This window comes from Trachypithecus francoisi, unplaced genomic scaffold (assembly GCF_009764315.1).
Source record: "Trachypithecus francoisi isolate TF-2019V2 unplaced genomic scaffold, Tfra_2.0 Lachesis_group8, whole genome shotgun sequence".
Taxonomy (NCBI): domain Eukaryota; kingdom Metazoa; phylum Chordata; class Mammalia; order Primates; family Cercopithecidae; genus Trachypithecus; species Trachypithecus francoisi.
In genome coordinates, this window is record NW_022681473.1 from 117,983,168 (window position 1) to 118,001,686 (window position 18,519).

General features: G+C 43.2%; 1 protein-coding gene and 1 long non-coding RNA gene across 5 annotated transcripts in view; one reads left to right on the plus strand and one right to left on the minus strand.

Annotated features, from left to right (window-relative positions):
• Positions 1–638: 638 nt before the first annotated feature.
• LOC117079945 lies at positions 639–2,484 on the minus strand. Its single transcript, XR_004435659.1, has 2 exons — positions 2,240–2,484; positions 639–1,890 (listed from the first exon to the last, which is right to left on the minus strand). It is a non-coding gene; the product is annotated as an uncharacterized LOC117079945 (long non-coding RNA).
• Positions 2,485–2,605: 121 nt separating this feature from the next.
• Positions 2,606–18,519, plus strand: part of APLP2 (amyloid beta precursor like protein 2) — a 71,761-nt gene continuing 55,847 nt past the window's right edge. For all 4 annotated transcript variants that reach the window (XM_033204311.1, XM_033204312.1, XM_033204313.1 and 1 more), the window contains exon 1: positions 2,606–2,862. In XM_033204311.1, the coding sequence (XP_033060202.1) occupies positions 2,758–2,862 (105 nt within the window). In that variant the 5' untranslated portion in view covers positions 2,606–2,757. The remainder of the gene's footprint in view (positions 2,863–18,519) is intronic.

The window sequence follows — 18,519 nt, forward strand, 5'->3', positions numbered from 1 at the left end:
CTCAGTGTTGAAGATATAGTCTCCAAAGCATGAATATCCAGGCCACTGCTCTGAACTCAGATATCTCACTTGCTTTTCCCTGAGTTCAAGGCCCTGATTTTGTAGGTGAGGTCATAGGCCCCAGAAGGCCTACATGTCCTACAGGGCCAACAACAGAATGAGGATTTAGGTAGTCACTTCATACTTTTCCCACATACTTGTAGATGAACCTGCACTTGGTAATACACCGCTTTACCCTCCTACCCCTTACATGTAAGTCACTTCATGCTTTTAACTATTGTACATTCATTTTAAGTTCAATCACACAAAGTGGTGAAGTGAGACAGGTTTTATTTTTTTTTAATTTTTTTTATTTTTTGAGACGGAGTCTTGCTCTGTCGCCCGGGCTGGAGTGCAGTGGCCGGATCTCAGCTCACTGCAAGCTCCGCCTCCCGGGTTCACGCCATTCTCCTGCCTCCGCCTCTGGAGTAGCTGGGACTACAGGCGCCCGCCACCTCGCCCGGCTAGTTTTTTGTATTTTTAGTAGAGACGGGGTTTCACCGTGTTAGCCAGGATGGTCTCGATCTCCTGACCTCGTGATCCGCCCGTCTCGGCCTCCCAAAGTGCTGGGATTACAGGCTTGAGCCACCGCGCCCGGCGTGAGACAGGTTTTAATATTCGCATTTGACAGAGAAGAAAGGAGAGTCCCAAGTGATGGAGGAACTTGCCCGTGATTATGGATAGGGTTGTGTCAGTCAGCTCCAGCTGCTGCAACAAAATAACATAGGCTGGGAGGCTGCAACAACAGGAATTTATTTTTCAGAGTTCTTGAAGCCTGGGAAGTACAAGCTTGAGATGCCACTTTGGCCCCTCAGTGATGGACCTCTCCCTGGTTTGCAGATGGTGGCCTTCTTGCTGTGTTCGCACATGGAGGAGGGAGGTGGGGGCTGAGGCTGGGAGTAGGGGACAGAGAGTGTGAGAGAAAAGCAAGCTCTCTGGTGTCTCTTCTAATAAAGGCACTAATCCCATCATGACCTACTACCTCCATGACCTCATTCAAACCTGATTACCTCCCAAAGGCCCCATTTACAAATAACCATCACACTGGGGTTCAGCGCTTGGGCACACACTTTAGGGGTGGGGACAAAATTCGGTCCATAGCAAGAGCCAAATTCATGCCAGTTCCAGAATTAGTATCAGCACCCAAGATAGTTGGGTTCAATAACACCGGGCCAACATTTATCGAGGCCTGCACTGTGAGGGGCACTGCAGCATGACACACCCGAGTCTTGTCAGTGGCCTGAGAGAGGTATGGAAATAACCAGGGAGCAAGTGCCACAGTGGGAAACATCCCTCTGAGCAATCAGAAGCGATACTACAGCGGACTGAGCCGAGGAGCAGTGAAAAATGCTTCCAGCAGGCAGATGTGGGGGAGACGACATTGCAGGCGCAGGAACAGTGTTAGGAAGGGCTGTGAAATGGAAAGGTGTCTTCTTGGAGGAATCGGGCAGAGCCAGTTTACCCACAGGGAACTGTGCATGTAGGCGAGTGGTGCAAAGTCAGGCTGGAAAATCCCGGGTTCGTCTTACACCCGTCTTACACCCGCACTCGTCTACTCCGCGGACAGTCTCCTCCTTTCTATTGTCAGCGTCCTGGGGGTAGGGGTTGTGTTATGTATTTAGTTGAACCTGAAGGGCCTAGTCCAGGCCTCTCAGAAGGCAGTACCTAACTCACAGGCTACTGAAAGGAAACAAGGCCAGCGGAGCCCTGGCGGTGGCGAGGCTGTGCCAATTGCTAAATGGGGCAGCAGGACGTTTTTCTCTAGTGAAGTGGAAATGCCGCGGAGCAGGAAGGCAGAAAAGCAGGTCTCCCGCTAGTGCGCCTCAACCGAAGAAGCAGCGTGATCTCCTCCTAAAACACACGAGGAAGGGGGCCTGGGCTGTGAGGCCCGCGTGGTTCTTGCACCCCTGGTCTCTATCCCTGCCTGGGCGGCCGCTGGGAAGGAAGGCTCAGGAAGAGGCCTAAGGATCGGAGGCCGAGCATGCGGAGCGCGGCCGGGCTCAGAGGCGAGGACCCAGCGGAGAGGCCTGGGCGGAGCAGCGCGGGAGAGGCGCGCCCTGAGTACGGCTCGGGGGAGGAGGGTGGCTGCCTCCTGTGGTCCTCCCCCTGCCTCGGGGGACAGTCCTTGGCAAACCGTCCCGGACTCCTAATTCATCCTGTTTTTAATAAAACCATTTCCAGAATCAAAAAGAGGGCGTACCCAATGGAGTCTGAAGAATGCCCAGCAGGGGCAGGAGAGCGGGGCGTGCCCGTATCGGGAGGCTGAAGGCTGACGGACCAGCGCAGGAGGGACAGATAACCGCGCCGGGGGGTGGCGGAGGCCACAGCCAGCCCCGCGCCAGCAGAGCTGCGGCCCCCGACCCGCCGCGCGCACGCCCCCGCGCCTGGCGGCCACAGAGTCCAGAGCGGGGGCGGGGCCGTCCGCGGCCGGAGGCGGGGCCGGGCGGGGGCGCGCGGTTGGACCGGGCGGGAGGAGCAGGCTCTTCCATCCCCTGATTGGGTCTGGACCGCACGGCGGGGCGGGGTCTTGAGAGGTTCTGCAGGCCGGCATTGGGAGCCGCAGAAGGAGGGCGCGGTAATGTGAAGTCAGTTCCGGTCGGTGTAAAACCCCCGGGGCGGCGGCGAACTGGCTTCAGATGCTTCTGGGTCGCAGTGTGCTGGGCGCGGAGTCAGTGTGTGTGAGCTTGAGAGCCGCGCACTAGAGCGACCCGGCGAGGGATGGCGGCCACCGGGACAGCGGCCGCCGCAGCCACGGGCAGGCTCCTGCTTCTGCTGCTGGTGGGGCTCACGGCGCCCGCCTCGGCGCTGGCCGGCTACATCGAGGTGGGGACCGGGCGAACGCTGGAGCGTCGTCTCCTTAGCCCGCCGGAGGAGCGCGGCCTGCGGGCGAGCAGCGGGGTCCGCTGCAGGGCGGGCCGGGGGTGCGGCGCGGGGGGTCCGGCGCTGCGGCGGGTCTGGCACGCCCTCCCCCGCCCGTCCCTGCTTGGCGCAGTGCTGAGCGTTGGAGGTCGGGCTGCCTCAGCCGCCGCAGAGGCCAAATGAAAGGCGTCGGGGATACTGGGGGCGGCGGGCCGCCTCGGCCTCCCCAGCCCCCAACCCGCCCCCGGCGCCGCCACCTCCTCCGGGGACCCCGCGCCCCCGGGCGCCCGCCCCGCCCTCTCGCGGGACAGTGCCAGCATCGGCCAGGGCGCTTCTCTCCCGCCGGAGTCCGCAGCTCGTCTCTCTCCGGGGGCGACCCCGCGCGGACCCCGTAAGCTCCCTCACGCGGCGCCGGGACCTCGGCTCCGGGCCTCCCACCTGCGGGCTTCCCCTTTGTTGCCAGGTGGACGCGGCCCCGGCCTTCGCGCGCCGCAGGGATGCTGCGAGCCCCGGGGGAGCTCCCGCGCCAGGCCGGCCGCTGCTCCCTCTGCCGCCCTGGGCCGGGGTGCGGACGCGCATTTTTAAGTGGCGCTGTTTGCCTGCGTCCGTAAACCGAGGAAACCCGCTCTGTTTGCGTTGACCGCTTTCGTGAGGCTTTCAGTGAGTAGGGAAGGTGCTCGCGAATGCGTGTAAACTCTTGGAAAAATCGTCCTCTTTCGCTGTCAGAATTCCAGCAGTGTGTGCTTCGAGGTCGCCCCCTGAGCATCCCCGCTGCGAGAAAGGCGAAGCGGCTGGGCCGGGGGCCGTGGCGGCCGCGGCGCGGGCCGGAGCGGGCAGCCTTGGAGGAGCCCTGCTGTGGCCGAGGGAGACGGCGGGCTGGATCTTGACTTCCCTTCTCGAAGTAGTGCTTGAACTGCTGGACTGGAATGTGTAGTTCTGGCGTCGTTTATTTCTTCTCCCTCTTCGCTCTTTTAAAAATTACAATTGGTTTCTGCCTACTTAGCTAATTTCAGAGAGACCTGAAGACTGGATTTGATTAGGCATTCATTGAGAGCTTTCTTTTAAAGCCGTCAGGTTTAGAATATGTTTACTTCTACAGAATGTTCAAGTGTTTGCACGGGTAAAAATAAATCTAGTCAAAAGCGTCTCTGGTGGAACGGCTTAAAACCTTTGTATTCATCCTGTTTAAAGCTTTGTGACTGTGAAGGTAAGAAAGGAGTTCAGCTTTAAGGAGAAATATTAATCTTTATCTACAGAGGATTTTGGATTACGATTGTTTCGGTGTCCACACAGTGGTCAGAGTTGTATCTGTGATCCCTGATACGATGTCGCATGAAAACAGCTAGGTGAGTGAGATGGGGAGAAGAAATAAAGGATTTTGTATGGAAGATGGGACTTCACTAGTGGGTCGGGTGTCAGAAACCATCGTGCACACGGGCACCCCGCTTCCCACTGGTATGAGTAATTTCAGGCATTAGTGAATTCACAGTAAAGGACTCCGCAGTTTTAAAGAATTCATTAATACTTGTGCAGCGAGAAAAAATAATGACGGAATTCGTTGTTGTGTATTAAATGATTGATAGCCGCAACATTGTTCACTTGAAAAGTATGAAGAAAGTAGGCATTAAACATTTCTGAAAAATGGTTTTATGGTACCTCCTGTTCTTTGGAGCTGTATTTTTGCTCACACTTACTAAATGACCTTTCAGGGGGCCTTTTGTCAAGCTATCAGAATTTTATTCACATGAATATAATTTGATTTTGTTTATTTGCTGTCAGGCAAGGGACTGTCGAAGCTTAATTTAGATGAGAATGGCCTAAATCAGGATGTCTTTGGGAAGGCCCTGATTGAGATTAGCCAAAGGGATTCTGGCCAAATCCCTGATCAAGTTGCTTGGCACAGAATTATTGATTGGCAGATCTTGAGTGTTGCTTGGTGTTCACTGAATTAATCATCTCTTACACCTGTTTTTTAAAAAAAAAAAACCACCTCTGGACTCAGGGTCACTTCCTCTCTTAAATCCGACACAAGTTCTCCTGTGTGCATGCTCCCATTTCTGACGGAGACAGTGTTGTGCTGAAACCCCGCATACTATGCAGTAGATGACTAGGCTCCTCAGAACCGGAACTTGAGTGTGTTCTGCCACATTTGAAAGAAAGAAGGCCATTTGATTGCCAATTTTCAGGAAACTTAAATCCAAATTAAAGGATGATAACTGAGGCAGAGTAGAGAAGGCTTTGTGTTGGTATTTCTGACAGGTGGTATGGGAGATGTCTAATTGTACCTTGGAGAGAAACCTTGGTGTGCCTCTGATAGGAATATCGTCTTTTTTTTTTTTTTTTTTGAGACGGAGTCTCGCTCTGTCCCAGGCTGGAGTGCAATGGTGGGATCTCGGCTCCCAGTAACTTCCGCCTTCCGGATTCAAGCGATTCTCCTGCCTCAGCCTCCCAGGTAACTGGGATTACAGGTGCCCGCCACCACGCCCAGCTAATTTTTGTATTTTTAGTAGAGACAGGCTTTCACCATGTTGGCCAGGCTGGTCTGGAACACCTGATCTCAGGTGATCTGCCTGCCTCGGCCTCCCAAATTGCTGAGATTACAGGCGTGAGCTATGGCACCCTGCCCATTATTTTTATCATAACTACGTTTTAAAAAACTTTTGATAAATACGACAAACTTAAATTTTATCAGTTAATTCCTCCTTTTGTAGAGGGAATTTGTTTTACCATCTAAAGCCGGGCTTTCCCAGGGTGTAGCCACAAGCCACATGTGGTTATTGAGCCTGTAGCGTGACTAGTGTGACTGAGGAGTGAATTTTTCATTTTATTTAATTTTAATTAATTTAAGTTTACATTTAAAAACTGATTCAGTGGTTGGAAAACTTTTAACTGAAGTAATTTGGTTATGCGAATCTACTTTTAAACTGTACATTTTATGAAATCTAAATGTAGATCAAGTATTATGAAAATTTAGCTTCTTGAGATGTACTGGAAGTATAAAATACACACCAGATTTTGAAGATTTAGTAGGAAAATTAAAATCTCAATTTTTGTATTGACTAAATTGAAACAATACTTTAGACATGGGCTAAACGAAACATAAAAATTAATTTCACCTGTTTCTTTTAACGCTAATATGGTTCCTAGAAAATTTCATACTATGTATGTGGCTCACATTGTATTTCCGTTAGATGGTGCTGGTTTAAAATTTTGCTTAAAGTTGGTCCTGCTTATGTTTTTATTAGCACAATTTTTTAAATATATTTTTCCAAATAAAGTCTTGCTAGAAGTTGGCCCAACATGATCTTAAGTATTTTTGTTAGAACAATTTTGAATGTGTTGATTTTTAAATTTTTTCAATTAAAAATGTTTTATTTAGAAATAACTTAATCACCAGGCACGGGGGCCCACGCCTGTAATCCCAGCACTTCTGGGAGGCCGAGGCGGGCGGATCACGAGGTCAGGAGATTGAGACCATCCTGGCTAATATGGTGAAACCCCGTCTCTACTAAAAAATACAAAAAACTAGCCGGGCGAGGTGGCGGGCGCCTGTAGTGCCAGCTACTCGGGAGGCTGAGGCAGGAGAATGGTGTGAACTCAGGAGGCGGAGCTTGCAGTGAGGCGAGATGGCGCCACTGCACTCCAGCCTGGGCGTGGTGGCACGTGCCTTTAATCCCAGCCACTCAGGAGGCTGAGGCAGGAGAATCACTTGAACCCTGGAGGTGGAGATTACAGTGAGCCAAGATCGCGCCACTGCACTCCAACCTGGGCGACAGAGCAAGACTCTGTCTCAAATCTTATAAAAAAATGCAAAAATTGTACAATTTTCATACTCTTTACTCAGATTCACCAATTGTTAACGTTTTTTCTAGTCAGCATTTGCTTTATCTATTATTGCATTTTTGGCCAAATTATTTGAGAGTAAGGTGCATACATCATCCCCTTTACCCCCGAGAACTTCGGTATATATTTTCTAAGAGCCAAAGACATAAGTCTTAGTACAGTCATCAACCTAATGAAATTTAACATTGATACAATACTTGGATATTATTTGTTGTCGGTTTTCTAGTTTGTTGACCCAATCATGTTCTTTATAGCATTTGAAAACGTGTTTTTTGTTGTTGTTTTGTTTTTCTTTTTTGAGGCTGGAGTGCACTGGCGCGGTCTCGGCTTACTGCAACCTCCGCTTTCTGGGTTCGAATGACTCTCCCGCCTCAGCCTCCCGAGTAGCTAGGACTACAGGAGCCTACCACCATGCCCGGCTCATTTTTGTATTTTTAGTAGAGAGGGGCTTTCACCGTGTTGACCAGGCTGGTCCCGAACTTCTGACTTTGTGATTCGCCTGTCTTGGCCTTCCAAAGTGCTGGGATTACAGGTGTGAGCCTCAGCACCCAGCCCCTTTCAAGATTGTTTAATTAATTAATTGTATTTACCCTTACTAAATTCTCAGGCTTTTGGATTTTCTTTCTAAAATAACAGAAGAATTCTATAGGTAGTACATATTCATTGTAAGAAATTTAAAAGTACAGATAACGAATAAGAAATGAAAAATGACCTAAAATCATATTACCCAGGGAAACCTTACTGTAATGTTGTATACCCTTCCATTAATAGATACATCATGTACATAAATTTTATAAAAATGGCCACTGCATATTGAAGCCAGCACTTAACAATTAGTATTTAGAATTATGCTAACATGAACTACTCAAAGAAAATAATGTTTTCTGTGTGACAGAAAGTAAGGGTAAATCTTTGTACAATAATTGTAGTTTCCATGGAGGGGCTAGTTGAGAGAGAATTCTAAATTGCCTATAATTCAATTTTCATGGGTTGGTTTTTAGATAGATAAACTAGATTACCTTGAAGCTTAATTAAATTTAGTGTATTGTACATTGATTTATGGCCTAAGATGGAAGGTGGACTATGTAGGCACATTCAAGTAGAAGTGAGTTCCAGTCCTTTGTGTCAAGTATAAGTAATAATTGCTTTTGCTGAGGGAATTTTTCTTACATAAGCATCGTGAAGTCTTTATTTTTATTTTTTATTTTTTGAGACGGTCTCACTGTTAACCGAGGCTGGAGTGCAGTGGCATAACCATGGCTCACTGCGGCCTCAAACTCCTGGGCTCAAGTGATCCTCCTGCCTCAGCCTCCCGAGTAGGAGTACAGTGCATACCGCTACACTTGGCTAAGATCTTTTTTTCAAAATGAGGTCTTTTAAAACATAACTGTAATCTGTTTAATGTTTAAAGATGAAGATTAGAAAATCAGCTGACTTTTCATTTGTAATTCATCCTACTGGTATTTATTAAACCCCTGTTACATGGTTCTGTGCTAGGTGCTAAACAGTGCAGTAGTAGAAACAAATGTGGATAGTGCTTTTTACTTTGCGAAACGCACTTGTGTATGATTTCTAGGCCCTAACCCCAGAGATTGTCATTGAGTACCTCTGGGATGCTCAGTTTCAAAAGCTCCCTGGATGATTCTAATGTACAAGGAGAGAAAAACAAAACAAACTCTTTGGGTAAATTATCTACATAAGTCCCTAACAGTCTGGTGAATTCAGTATTCTTATCCCTACCTAAAAAGGGAGTCGGTAGAGGCCAAGGGTTGAACATCACACAGCTCGACTAGGGGAAGGAGTCTGCCCATCCTATTTAAGCCTATTGCTCTGTCCTATCAGCGTGGTTCATGTTTGCCTTTTGGGTGTGGATTTCTTTTTACTCATGTCTGCCTGTCTTTCGCATTACCAAAGCCTGGTATGAGTGTTTCCCTTAAAAGGAACTAATTTCATACAAGTTCTGATATATTATGAATCAATGTAAACCATACGGTTAACAGTGATCCTTTAAAGTATGTAATTACAGGGGACTTTGCTGTTTTACATTTTCCATTGATTTTTCTTTCTTTTGCGTCATTCAAATGATATTCACTGATTTTTAAAAACTTTTTGGGCCTTTTTGTTTGTGTGTTTTGAGACGGAGTCTTACTCTGTCATCCAGGCTGGAGTGCACTGGTGTCGTCTTGGCTCACTGCAACTTCCGCCTCCTGGGTTCAAGCGATTCTCGTGCCTCAGCCTCCTGAGAAGCTGGGATTACAGGTGTGTGCCCCCATGCCCAGCTAATTTTTATATTTTTAGTAGAGACAGGGTTTCACCATGTTGGCCAGGCTCGTCTCGAACTCCTGACCTCAAGTGATCCAGCCGCCTCAGCCTCCCAAAGTGCTGGGATTATAGGCATGAGCCATTGCGGGCCCAACTCTTTTGTGTCTTTTTATATTATGTTCAAGTTCTCTTTTTTTAGTAGTAAGCTGCGTCATTTTTGTATTCTGACCTACAATTTTAAGAAAAGAAATTATGGCTCCCTGTAGAGATTTTTATCAAAATCAAGATGTGGGATTATTTGGAAGAGAGAAGGCTGCCAGCACCAGATACTCAATCAGTGGCCAGTGACCAGTGTGATGGGGGTAAGATTGTGGTCCAGAAAAATATTACTTAGTATGTGGAGTGGGGCACTTACAGATTGCTTAATTGAGCTGTCCCCACCCCCTTCTCCCCTGCCTTCCTTGGGTGCACTCTCCTAGTGGTTGTGGAATTGCTGCTGCAACACCAGGAGACATGCTCTGATACAATAATGTCCAGAGGAGGAAGAGATGGTCTCTTCCTGTATGTATCTCCTTTTAAGAGTGAATAAACCTTTCTCAAAGCCCACCAGCATAGGATCCCTCAGGTGTCACTGGACAGAAGTGTATCAGATGCTTCTAGCCAAAGCAAGCCTTGGCAAGGGGAATGGTACTGCCTCCACAGACTTAGGCTTCTCAGGGCCTGCTTTCTGAAGCATGTGGCCAGGAGGAGGAGGGTGCAGCCTCCAATCAGGCTGGGCTTATCAGATGGTGATACCTCTTAATAACAACAACAACAAAAAGTTGGGCTTGGTTGGAAAAGAAAGCTGTGGATGTTGGTGAGAATCCAGTGTCTGCTCCAGGGGTGTTCCCTGTCTGGGAAGTTATGTAGCTGGGGTGGCTGGAAGAGAAGGAAGTAATGTCTTCTGAAGAAATTACCTGTGGGTTAAGTTAGCTGGCAAAATGGAGACATCTGAGACATCACAGTGCATTTGTTAAATCTGAGATAATGCTATCATTTTAAAGGGATAATGCTATCCAAGACAGAATGACTAGAATGGTGAAGAATGTGAAAAATTTGACATAAAACGTGAATGGACTGTGAGGGAGGTATTTCGCCTAGATAAGAAAATGTGAGATTAGTGGTGGTAGTAAAGATCGTTAGTATTTTCACATATTTTATGCTTGTCTCTGGAAGGCTAAACATGTAACTTGCTTAGGCTGAAGCAGGATTTTTACCCGGAGGGGTGAACTATTAGAGCTTTTATTTTACTCCCTTTAGTTATGAGCATTCCCCACATAGAATAATTAAACATGTAAAAAAGACCCTATGTCCGGGCCCCAGTTTTGTTGAATCTTATTTCTCATGTATGTTTTAGCCTTAAAAAAAACTCCACTGGATACAGAAATATAACATTACCAATAAAAGCCTCATTTGAACTTTCAAGAAGTAACTCTTGAGGTAGGAGTTGACATTTCCATTCATGTTTTCATTACATTTGCTTAGGCTGTTGTTAGAGTTGTAACATACGTTTATCAACACACAGTGTTAATTATTTGTGCATACTGTGATGATTTTAGAAGGTAAGAATGTCAAGCTATTTGAGCTGAAAGTAAAGATAGCCCCTTACTCAGGAAAGTGCCAGCCACTCTTGCTGCTTCTACCCAGTATTGAAAGCACTTGAGTATTTTTGAGCTTTTCAGAATTTAAAAGTACACAAAAGAAAAAGAAAAACAAAAAGCTCAGTTTGTTTGTAAATGGAACACTTGTGTAACTACCACTGAGGTCAAGAAATAAAACACTGCCAGTGTCTCCTTTCCTTCCTTGCTCAGGAGTTAACTGCTCCTCTGACTTTATGGTAATAAGTTTTTGTATTTCCTTATAGTATTACCTCCCATGCATTCATCTGTAAACACTGTAGTTCAGTTTTCCTTTTTTTCTTTTTTTTAGCTTCATATAAGTGGAATCATTCAGTATATATTTTTATGCATTTGGTCTCTTTCACTATACACATTTTTGACAGCCACGTGTATTGAGTGTAGCTGTGGTCACTCATTTCCATTGCTGCATAGTACTCCATTATATGAATAAACCTCAGTTTGTTCTGCTGTTGATGGACGTTTGAGTCGTTTCCAGTTTGAGGTTATTAAGATAATGCTGTTCTCTCTGTGGTTTGCTTTTTCATTCTCTTAATGATGTCTTTTGAAGACGTTCTTAATTTTAATGTCTAATCTTTTAGTTTCTTCTTTCCTTTTTTTGTTTTTTTTTTATTTATTATGGTAGGTGCTTTTTATATATCCCATTTGAGAAGTCTTCTCCTACCCTGAGGATATAACGATAGTCTCCTGTATTGTCAATGAGGAACTTTATTGGTTTGCCTTTCACATTTATTTGGAGCAATAATTTACCTGGATTTTTGTGTAGATGTGAAGTTGGGGCCATTTCATTTCTGTTTATGGATACTGGCCTGCACCATTTATGGTCAAGTCATCCTTTCCCTTCTGCTTGGCTCTGTCACCCTTGTAGTCAAGTATCTCCCTATGTGTGAATCTGTTCCTGGGTTCTCCCTTCTATTCCATTGATCTCTTTGTTTATCCTTGCACCAACTCCACATTGTTTTAATTATTATGTAATAACATTTTATATTTACTAGATCAAGCTCTTCTACCGTGCTTGTCTTGAATAGCATCTTAGCTCTTCCCGTAACCCTTTTCTTTTCACATAAATTTGCCACATTTTACCAAAACAGCTTCTTGTTAGGATTTTGGTTTTGCTTTGGGTCTATAGTTTAGTTGGGGCAAAGTTGACATTTTTCAAGTACTGAGTTTTCCAATCCAGGAACATGGCATGTATTTTATTTATTTATTTATTTTTGAGACAGGGTCTTGCTCTGTCGCCCAGGCTGGAGTGCAGTGGTGTAGTCTCTGCTCACTGCAACATTTGTCTCCCGGGTTCAAGTGATTTTTCTGCTTCAGCCTTCTGAGTAGCTGGGATTACAGGCACCTATCACCATGCCTGGCTAATTTTTGTATTTATAATAGAAAGGGCATTTCACCAGTTAGTCAGGCTGGTCTCAAACTCCTGGCCTCAAATGATCCTCCTGCCTTGGCCTCCCAAAGTGCTGGGATTACAGGCGTGAGCCGCTGTGCCCAGCCCATGACATGTATTTTATTTAGGCCCTCTATAATTCTCCGTTCAGTGTTTGGTAGCTTTCTGCATAGAGATCTTGTATATCTTTTGTTAGATTTATTCATAGGCATTTGGTCTTTTTTATGCTATTATAAATGGCATCTTTAAGATTTTTTGTTGTTGGTTTGTGTGGTTGTGGAAAATGGAATTGATATTTTTCAGTTGACCTTGTATCCAGTAACCTTGCTAAACTCGTATACTAATTATAATAATTTATCTGTAACTTTGAGTTTTTCTGAGTATATTCTGTGAATTGTGACAGTTCTATTTCTTTCCATTCAATCCTTGTAACTTTTATTTCTTTTTCTTGCTTTGCTGCCCCATTTAAAATGTTCAGATAGAGATGATAGTAGCTAGTATCTTAGTCTGACTTCTCTCAGAGGGAAACTGTTTTTACAATTTATATGATACTTGTAGTTTTTTTGTAGATACCAGACCCTTTATCAGATAGGGAAGAGTTTATATTCTAAGTTTGCCAAAGATTCTTGTCATGAATGAATGTTGAGTTTTTTTCAAACATCTTTTTTTGACAAGTATCAGATGATCATACGAATTTAATTTTGATAGTGCAGTGTGTAAGGAACTTTGCATTCCTCAGATGAACCAGACTTGGTTTATTTTCTGGATTTGGTTTGCAAAAATTTTGTTTGAGAGTTTTGCTTCCTTGCTAATAAGTGAGTTTGACCTGTAATTTTTCTCTTTTTGTAATATACTTGTCAAGTTCTGATTTCAAAGTTAATAGCCTCGTAAGTTTTGGGGGAAGGGAGCATTGCCTTTATTACTATTATTATTTTTTGAGACAGAATCTTACCCTGTTGCCCAGGCTGGAGTGCAGTGGTGTGGTCTTGGCTCAACCTTTGCCTCCTGGATTCAGGTGCCTCCTGCTTCAGCCTCCTGAGTAGCTGGGATTACAGGTGCCAGCCACCATGCCTGGCTAATTTTTGTATTTTTAGTTGAGATGGAGTTTCACCATGTTGGCCAGGCTGGTTTCAAACTCCTGACCTCAAGTGATCCACCCACCTTGGCCTCCCAAAGTGCTAGGATTACAGGCATAAGCCACCATGCCTGGCCAGACATTTTATTTATACAAGTGCTTACAGATTGATTAATTTGAGGTCTAGGCTAATGTGTGTTCCAGACAAAAGTTTTCATTCTACCTGGAGCCTGAGGACACTAGCAATCCAGGATCTTACTGTAAGTTCCTGGACTGTGATGACCATAAACTGAACTCCGTAGAGTCCTGTCAGTTTCTGATTTATCTTTCTAGATTCATACGCTTTGAGCTACAAACTCCAAACCTTTAAGTTCTCCAAGTTATTACGAAAAATTTAGAAAATACAGTTTTGGCCAAAACAAAAAACAAAACCCCGAAAAACAAAACTGCAGTTTACCCTTCAGATAAAAAACTATTTTGTTTTTCTGGTTTTGTTTTCTGTGCATCTTCACTACTCTGAGTAGATTTCACCTTGTGTGTGTATAACCCATTTTTTTCTTCATTTAACATACTGAATAATTTCCGGGCCATTACATATTTTATGACGTGTATAGCTTTTTTGGGCATCACCCTTCATGGTTTGGGGCTTTCGAACACCCTGCAGTTTGAAATGTACAGCATTCATCCCTCTAAATAGCTATTCATACTGTGAATTTGGATTTGAGTAAACTATTATGTGAACATTTTGAGTTATTGCATAGGGATTTTGCCTACTAGCCAGTGATTGGATATTTGCAGTAGTATTGAACTGTTACTTGAATATTTTACTGCATTTTGCCCTCATTTTATAAGAGTGATAAAAAGGAGGGGAAAATATTTATTTTATTGATAAGAAGTACATGGTGGTAATTGGTGCTTTTTTGGTGTTTTTCTAGGTAGTTTCTTTGAACTTATGTAAATACTCAGTGGGCTCAATTATGTGGAAGAAATTAAGGATTGGCTATAAAATGCTGGAAATAAATTTTCAAGGGCATTTTTCCCCCTAAAACACTGGAAGTAATTGGGATCTGATAAATTACTATATTGCTGGTAGCAGAATCCCCAGATAGCATGCATATGTTTGTAACTTGTTCATGTTTACAGAAATGTACCTTATGTGGAAGTAGAGGACTGCCTATTTTGTAATTTATTTGATTCTTTTGTAACTGAACATGTACGTTTCTCATTTTTCTCTAATGTAAACAGCATACTGTGGATATCTTTTAAAAAAAAATCATTGTAGCTATATCTCATTGGCATTTAAAAGAACCTCTAGAAAGGACTTGGTTGAAAGTGGAAGACTGTGGTCATTGGTTCATTTGAGGCTCTTCATAGTCATCATCATTAGCAAACATTTATGAAATTGCTATATGCGGGCACTGCGACAGAACAAATAACACCATGGCTGAAGGCACTATATGGTTCCTAAGATGATATAATAACTAGAAGAAACTTTTTCTGTTGGAGAAATGGTAGTCAGCACTTTTCCCGTCTTCTCATACAGATTTTATTAATTTAGCCTTTTAATTTTTGTTACTCAAAACCTCATTTTTTTGTTTGTTTTTGAGACAGAGTTTTGCTCTTGTCGACCAGGCTGGAGTGCAGTGGCACGATTTTGGCTCACTACAACCTCTGCCTCTCAGGTTCATGTCTGGCTAATTAGTTTTTTTTGGTATGTGTGTATAGATAATGGGTTTTGCCATGTTTCCCAAGCTGGTTTTGAACTCCTGGGCTCAAGCGATACCTTTGCCTCGGCCTCCCACAATGCTGGGAGTACAGACGTGAGCCACCGTGCCTGGCCATTTGTTGAGAATTTTATTATGAAACAAGATTGAAGTTTTAAAAATGCTTTTTCTGCATCTTTTGAAGGGATCATATGATTTTTGTCCTTCATTCTCTTAATGTGTGATATGCCACATTTTTTGGTATGTATATGGTGAACCATTCTTGCATCTCAGGGATAAATCCCACTTGATCAGGTGTATGATCTTATTAATGTGTTGTCTGATTCCATTTGCTACTATTTTGTTGAGAACCGTTGCATCTGTGATCATCAGGGATATTGATCTATAGTTTTCTTTTTTTGTAGTGTCTTAGTCCTATTTTGTTATTAGGGTAATGCTGGCTTCATAAGATGAGTGGAAATTAAACACACCCTTGTTAAACAACACTCTTAACCATTGAGCCAAAGAAGAAATCAAATGGGAAATTAGAAAATGTTTTGAACAAATGAAAACACAATATACCAAAACCCCTGGGATGCAGCAAAAGCAGCACTGAGAGGGAAGTTTATAGCAGTAAATGCCTACATTAAAAAATAAGAAAGATCTCAAACAGCCTAACTGTACCCCTCAAACTAGAAAAAGAATAAGCTAATCCCAAAGTGAGCAGAAGGAAGAAAATAATTTGCAACAGAATAAATGAAAACAGAGTAGAAAAAAAAAATAGAAAAAATCAAAGTAGAAGTTGGGTTTTTCAAAAGATAAGTAAAATTGACAAACCTTTGGCCAGACTAAGAAATAACAGAAGACACAAAATCAGATATGAAAGAGGAGCCATTACAACTGATCACCACGTAAAAAGTATCATGAGAGTACTATGAACAGTTGTATGCCAAAAAATTGGATAACCTAGAAGAAATTGATAAATTTCTAAAAACGTACAAACTACCAAGACTGAATCACGAAGAAATAGAAAACTTGAGCAGACCAATAACAAATAAGAAGATTGAATCAGAAATCAAAAACCTCACAACAGGCTAAGTGCGGTGGCTTATGCCTGTAATCCCAGCTCTTTGGGACGCCGAGGTGGGTTGATCACCTGAGGTCAGGAGTTTGAGACCAGCCTGGCCAATGTGGTGAAACCCTGTCTCTACTAAAAATACAAAAAAATTAGCCAGGCATGGTGGTACGTGCATGTAATCTCAGCTACTTGGGAGGCTGAGGCAGGAGAATCGCTTGAACCTGGAAAGCAGAGGTTGCAGTGAGCTGAGATGGTGCCACTGAACTCCAGTAGTCTGGGCAACAGAGCAAGACTCCATCTCAAAAAAAACCAAAGAAACCAAAAAAACAAAAAACAAAAAAAAACACTTCCAACTAAGGAAAGCTCAGGATCAGAAGACTTCACTGGAGAATTCTAAACATTAAAGAAGAATTAACACCATTTCTTCTCATAGTCTTCCAAAATATTGAAGAGGGAACACTTTCATTTTAACTATTTTTAAGTGTACAATTCGATGGCATTAAGGACATCCACCGTGTTGGGCAACCATCTCCGCTGTCCATTTTTAGTACTTTTTCCTCCAGACAGAAACCCTGTACCCATTAGACACTAACTTTCTATTCCCCTCGATCCCCCAGCTCCTGGTAATCTCTCTATGAATTTGCCTATTCTAGGGCTCCAGTAAGTGAAATCATAAAATATGTCCTTTTGAATTTGGTGTATTTTCTTTAGTATAATATTTTCAAAGCTCGTGCAGCAGAATTTCATTCCTTTTCGAGACTGAGTAATATTCCATTGTGCATATATACCACATTTTGTTCATTCATCTGTTAATGGACACTTGGGGATGTTTCTACCTTTTGGCTTCTGCAAACAATGCTGCTATGAAAATTGGTGTAGATGTAGTTGTGGGAGTCCCTGCTTTCAGTTCTTTCAGGTATTTACTAAGAAGTGAAACTGCTGGATCATATAGTAATTCTGTGTTTAAATTTTTGAGAAATTGCCACACTGTTTTCCACAGTGACTGTACTGTTCTACAGTCCCACTGACAGTGGACAAGGGTTCCAGTTTCTCTACATCCTTGCCAACAGTTATTTTCCTTTTTGAAGTAATAGCCATCCTAATGGGTGTGGAGCAGTATCCTATTGTTTTGATTTGCATTTCTCCAACGACTAGTGATGTTGAGTATCTTTTCATGTTGACCATTTGTGTATCTTCTTTGGAAAAATGTCTATTCAAGTCCTCTGCCCATTTTCAAATTAGATGGTTTTGTTGCTGTTGTTGAGTTGTTGGAGTTCTTTATATATTTTGGATGTTAATTAGATATGTGATTTGTAGATATTTTCTCTCATTCTGCAGTTTGTGTTTTCACTCTCAGTGGTGTCCTTTGATGCACAAAAGTTTAACTTTGATGAATTCCAGTTTATTTTTTGTTGCTTGTAGTTTTGGTGTCATTTTTGGAAATCATTGTGAAATGTAATGTTATGAAACTTTTCTCCTAAGTCGTCTTCTAAGAGTTTTATAGTTTTAGCTCTTAAGCTTAGGTCTTCTATCCATTTTGAGTTCAATTTTTTTTTTTTTTTTAAATACTTTAAGTTCTAGGGTACATGGAGTTCAATTTTGTATATGGTTTAAGGTAAGGGTCCAGCTTCACTCTTCTGCAAGTTGCTATCCAGTCTGCAACATTTGTTGCATCCCCGTTGAATTGTCCTGGCAGATCAATTGACCATATATGTGAGGATTTATTTCGGGGCTCTCTATTCCAGATGTCTGTCTTTATGTCAGTATCACACTGCTTGATTAGTGTAGCTTCGTAGAAAGTTTTGAAATCAGGAAGTATGAGTTTTTGTTCTTTCTCAAGACTGTGAGATTCAAGATGGATTTTTTCGTTTCTGTAAAAAAACAAAACAGAACGCTGTTGGGATATGAAGTATTGCATTGAATCTGTAGATCGTTTTAGGTAGTCTTGTCATCTTAACAATATTGTCTTCTAACCCTCAAATGCCATAGAGCTTTAAAGTTAATTACTGTAAGTTTGTAATTAACAGAATACAATTAATTTTAGTTTACACTATGGCTTTTGAGTGTAAGGTGTTTGAATTTTATTATTTTAGAGTAACTGTCATCAGCGTCCTCACTGTGATACCTAGTACGTAACCTGAAGTTGAGATTGAAGAACTGCAGCCTGCAGGCAGAATGTGGCCTGTCCTTGTGTTTTATTTGGCTGTTACCGTTTGACCTTCCTTGTATCTTAAATTCAAAGTAAATATATCCATTTCCAAAGATCATAGGTTTTAATATAAAAATTCCGCTCCAGTTTTAAAGAAATTAGAACATCTGGCAGCAGGGGCTAAGTAGTGGCAGCCCCACTTCAGTTGGTGAAGAGAGCCTGTGGTCTTCCCGCGGGGGCTGAGTGTGGGTCTCCATTTTTGTCTTAACCCTCCAGCTCCCTGTTCCCTGTCTTTGATGTAGAGGCAGTTGAGTTTTCAGCCTTTGTTGAAAACGAGGAAAAGAGAACGTTGCTTTGAAGTGATCTTTTGTAGTAAATATTTAACACCATGGCAGATTTCAAGTGAACCAGAAACCACATTTCATAGCAGAATCGCCCCGTGATT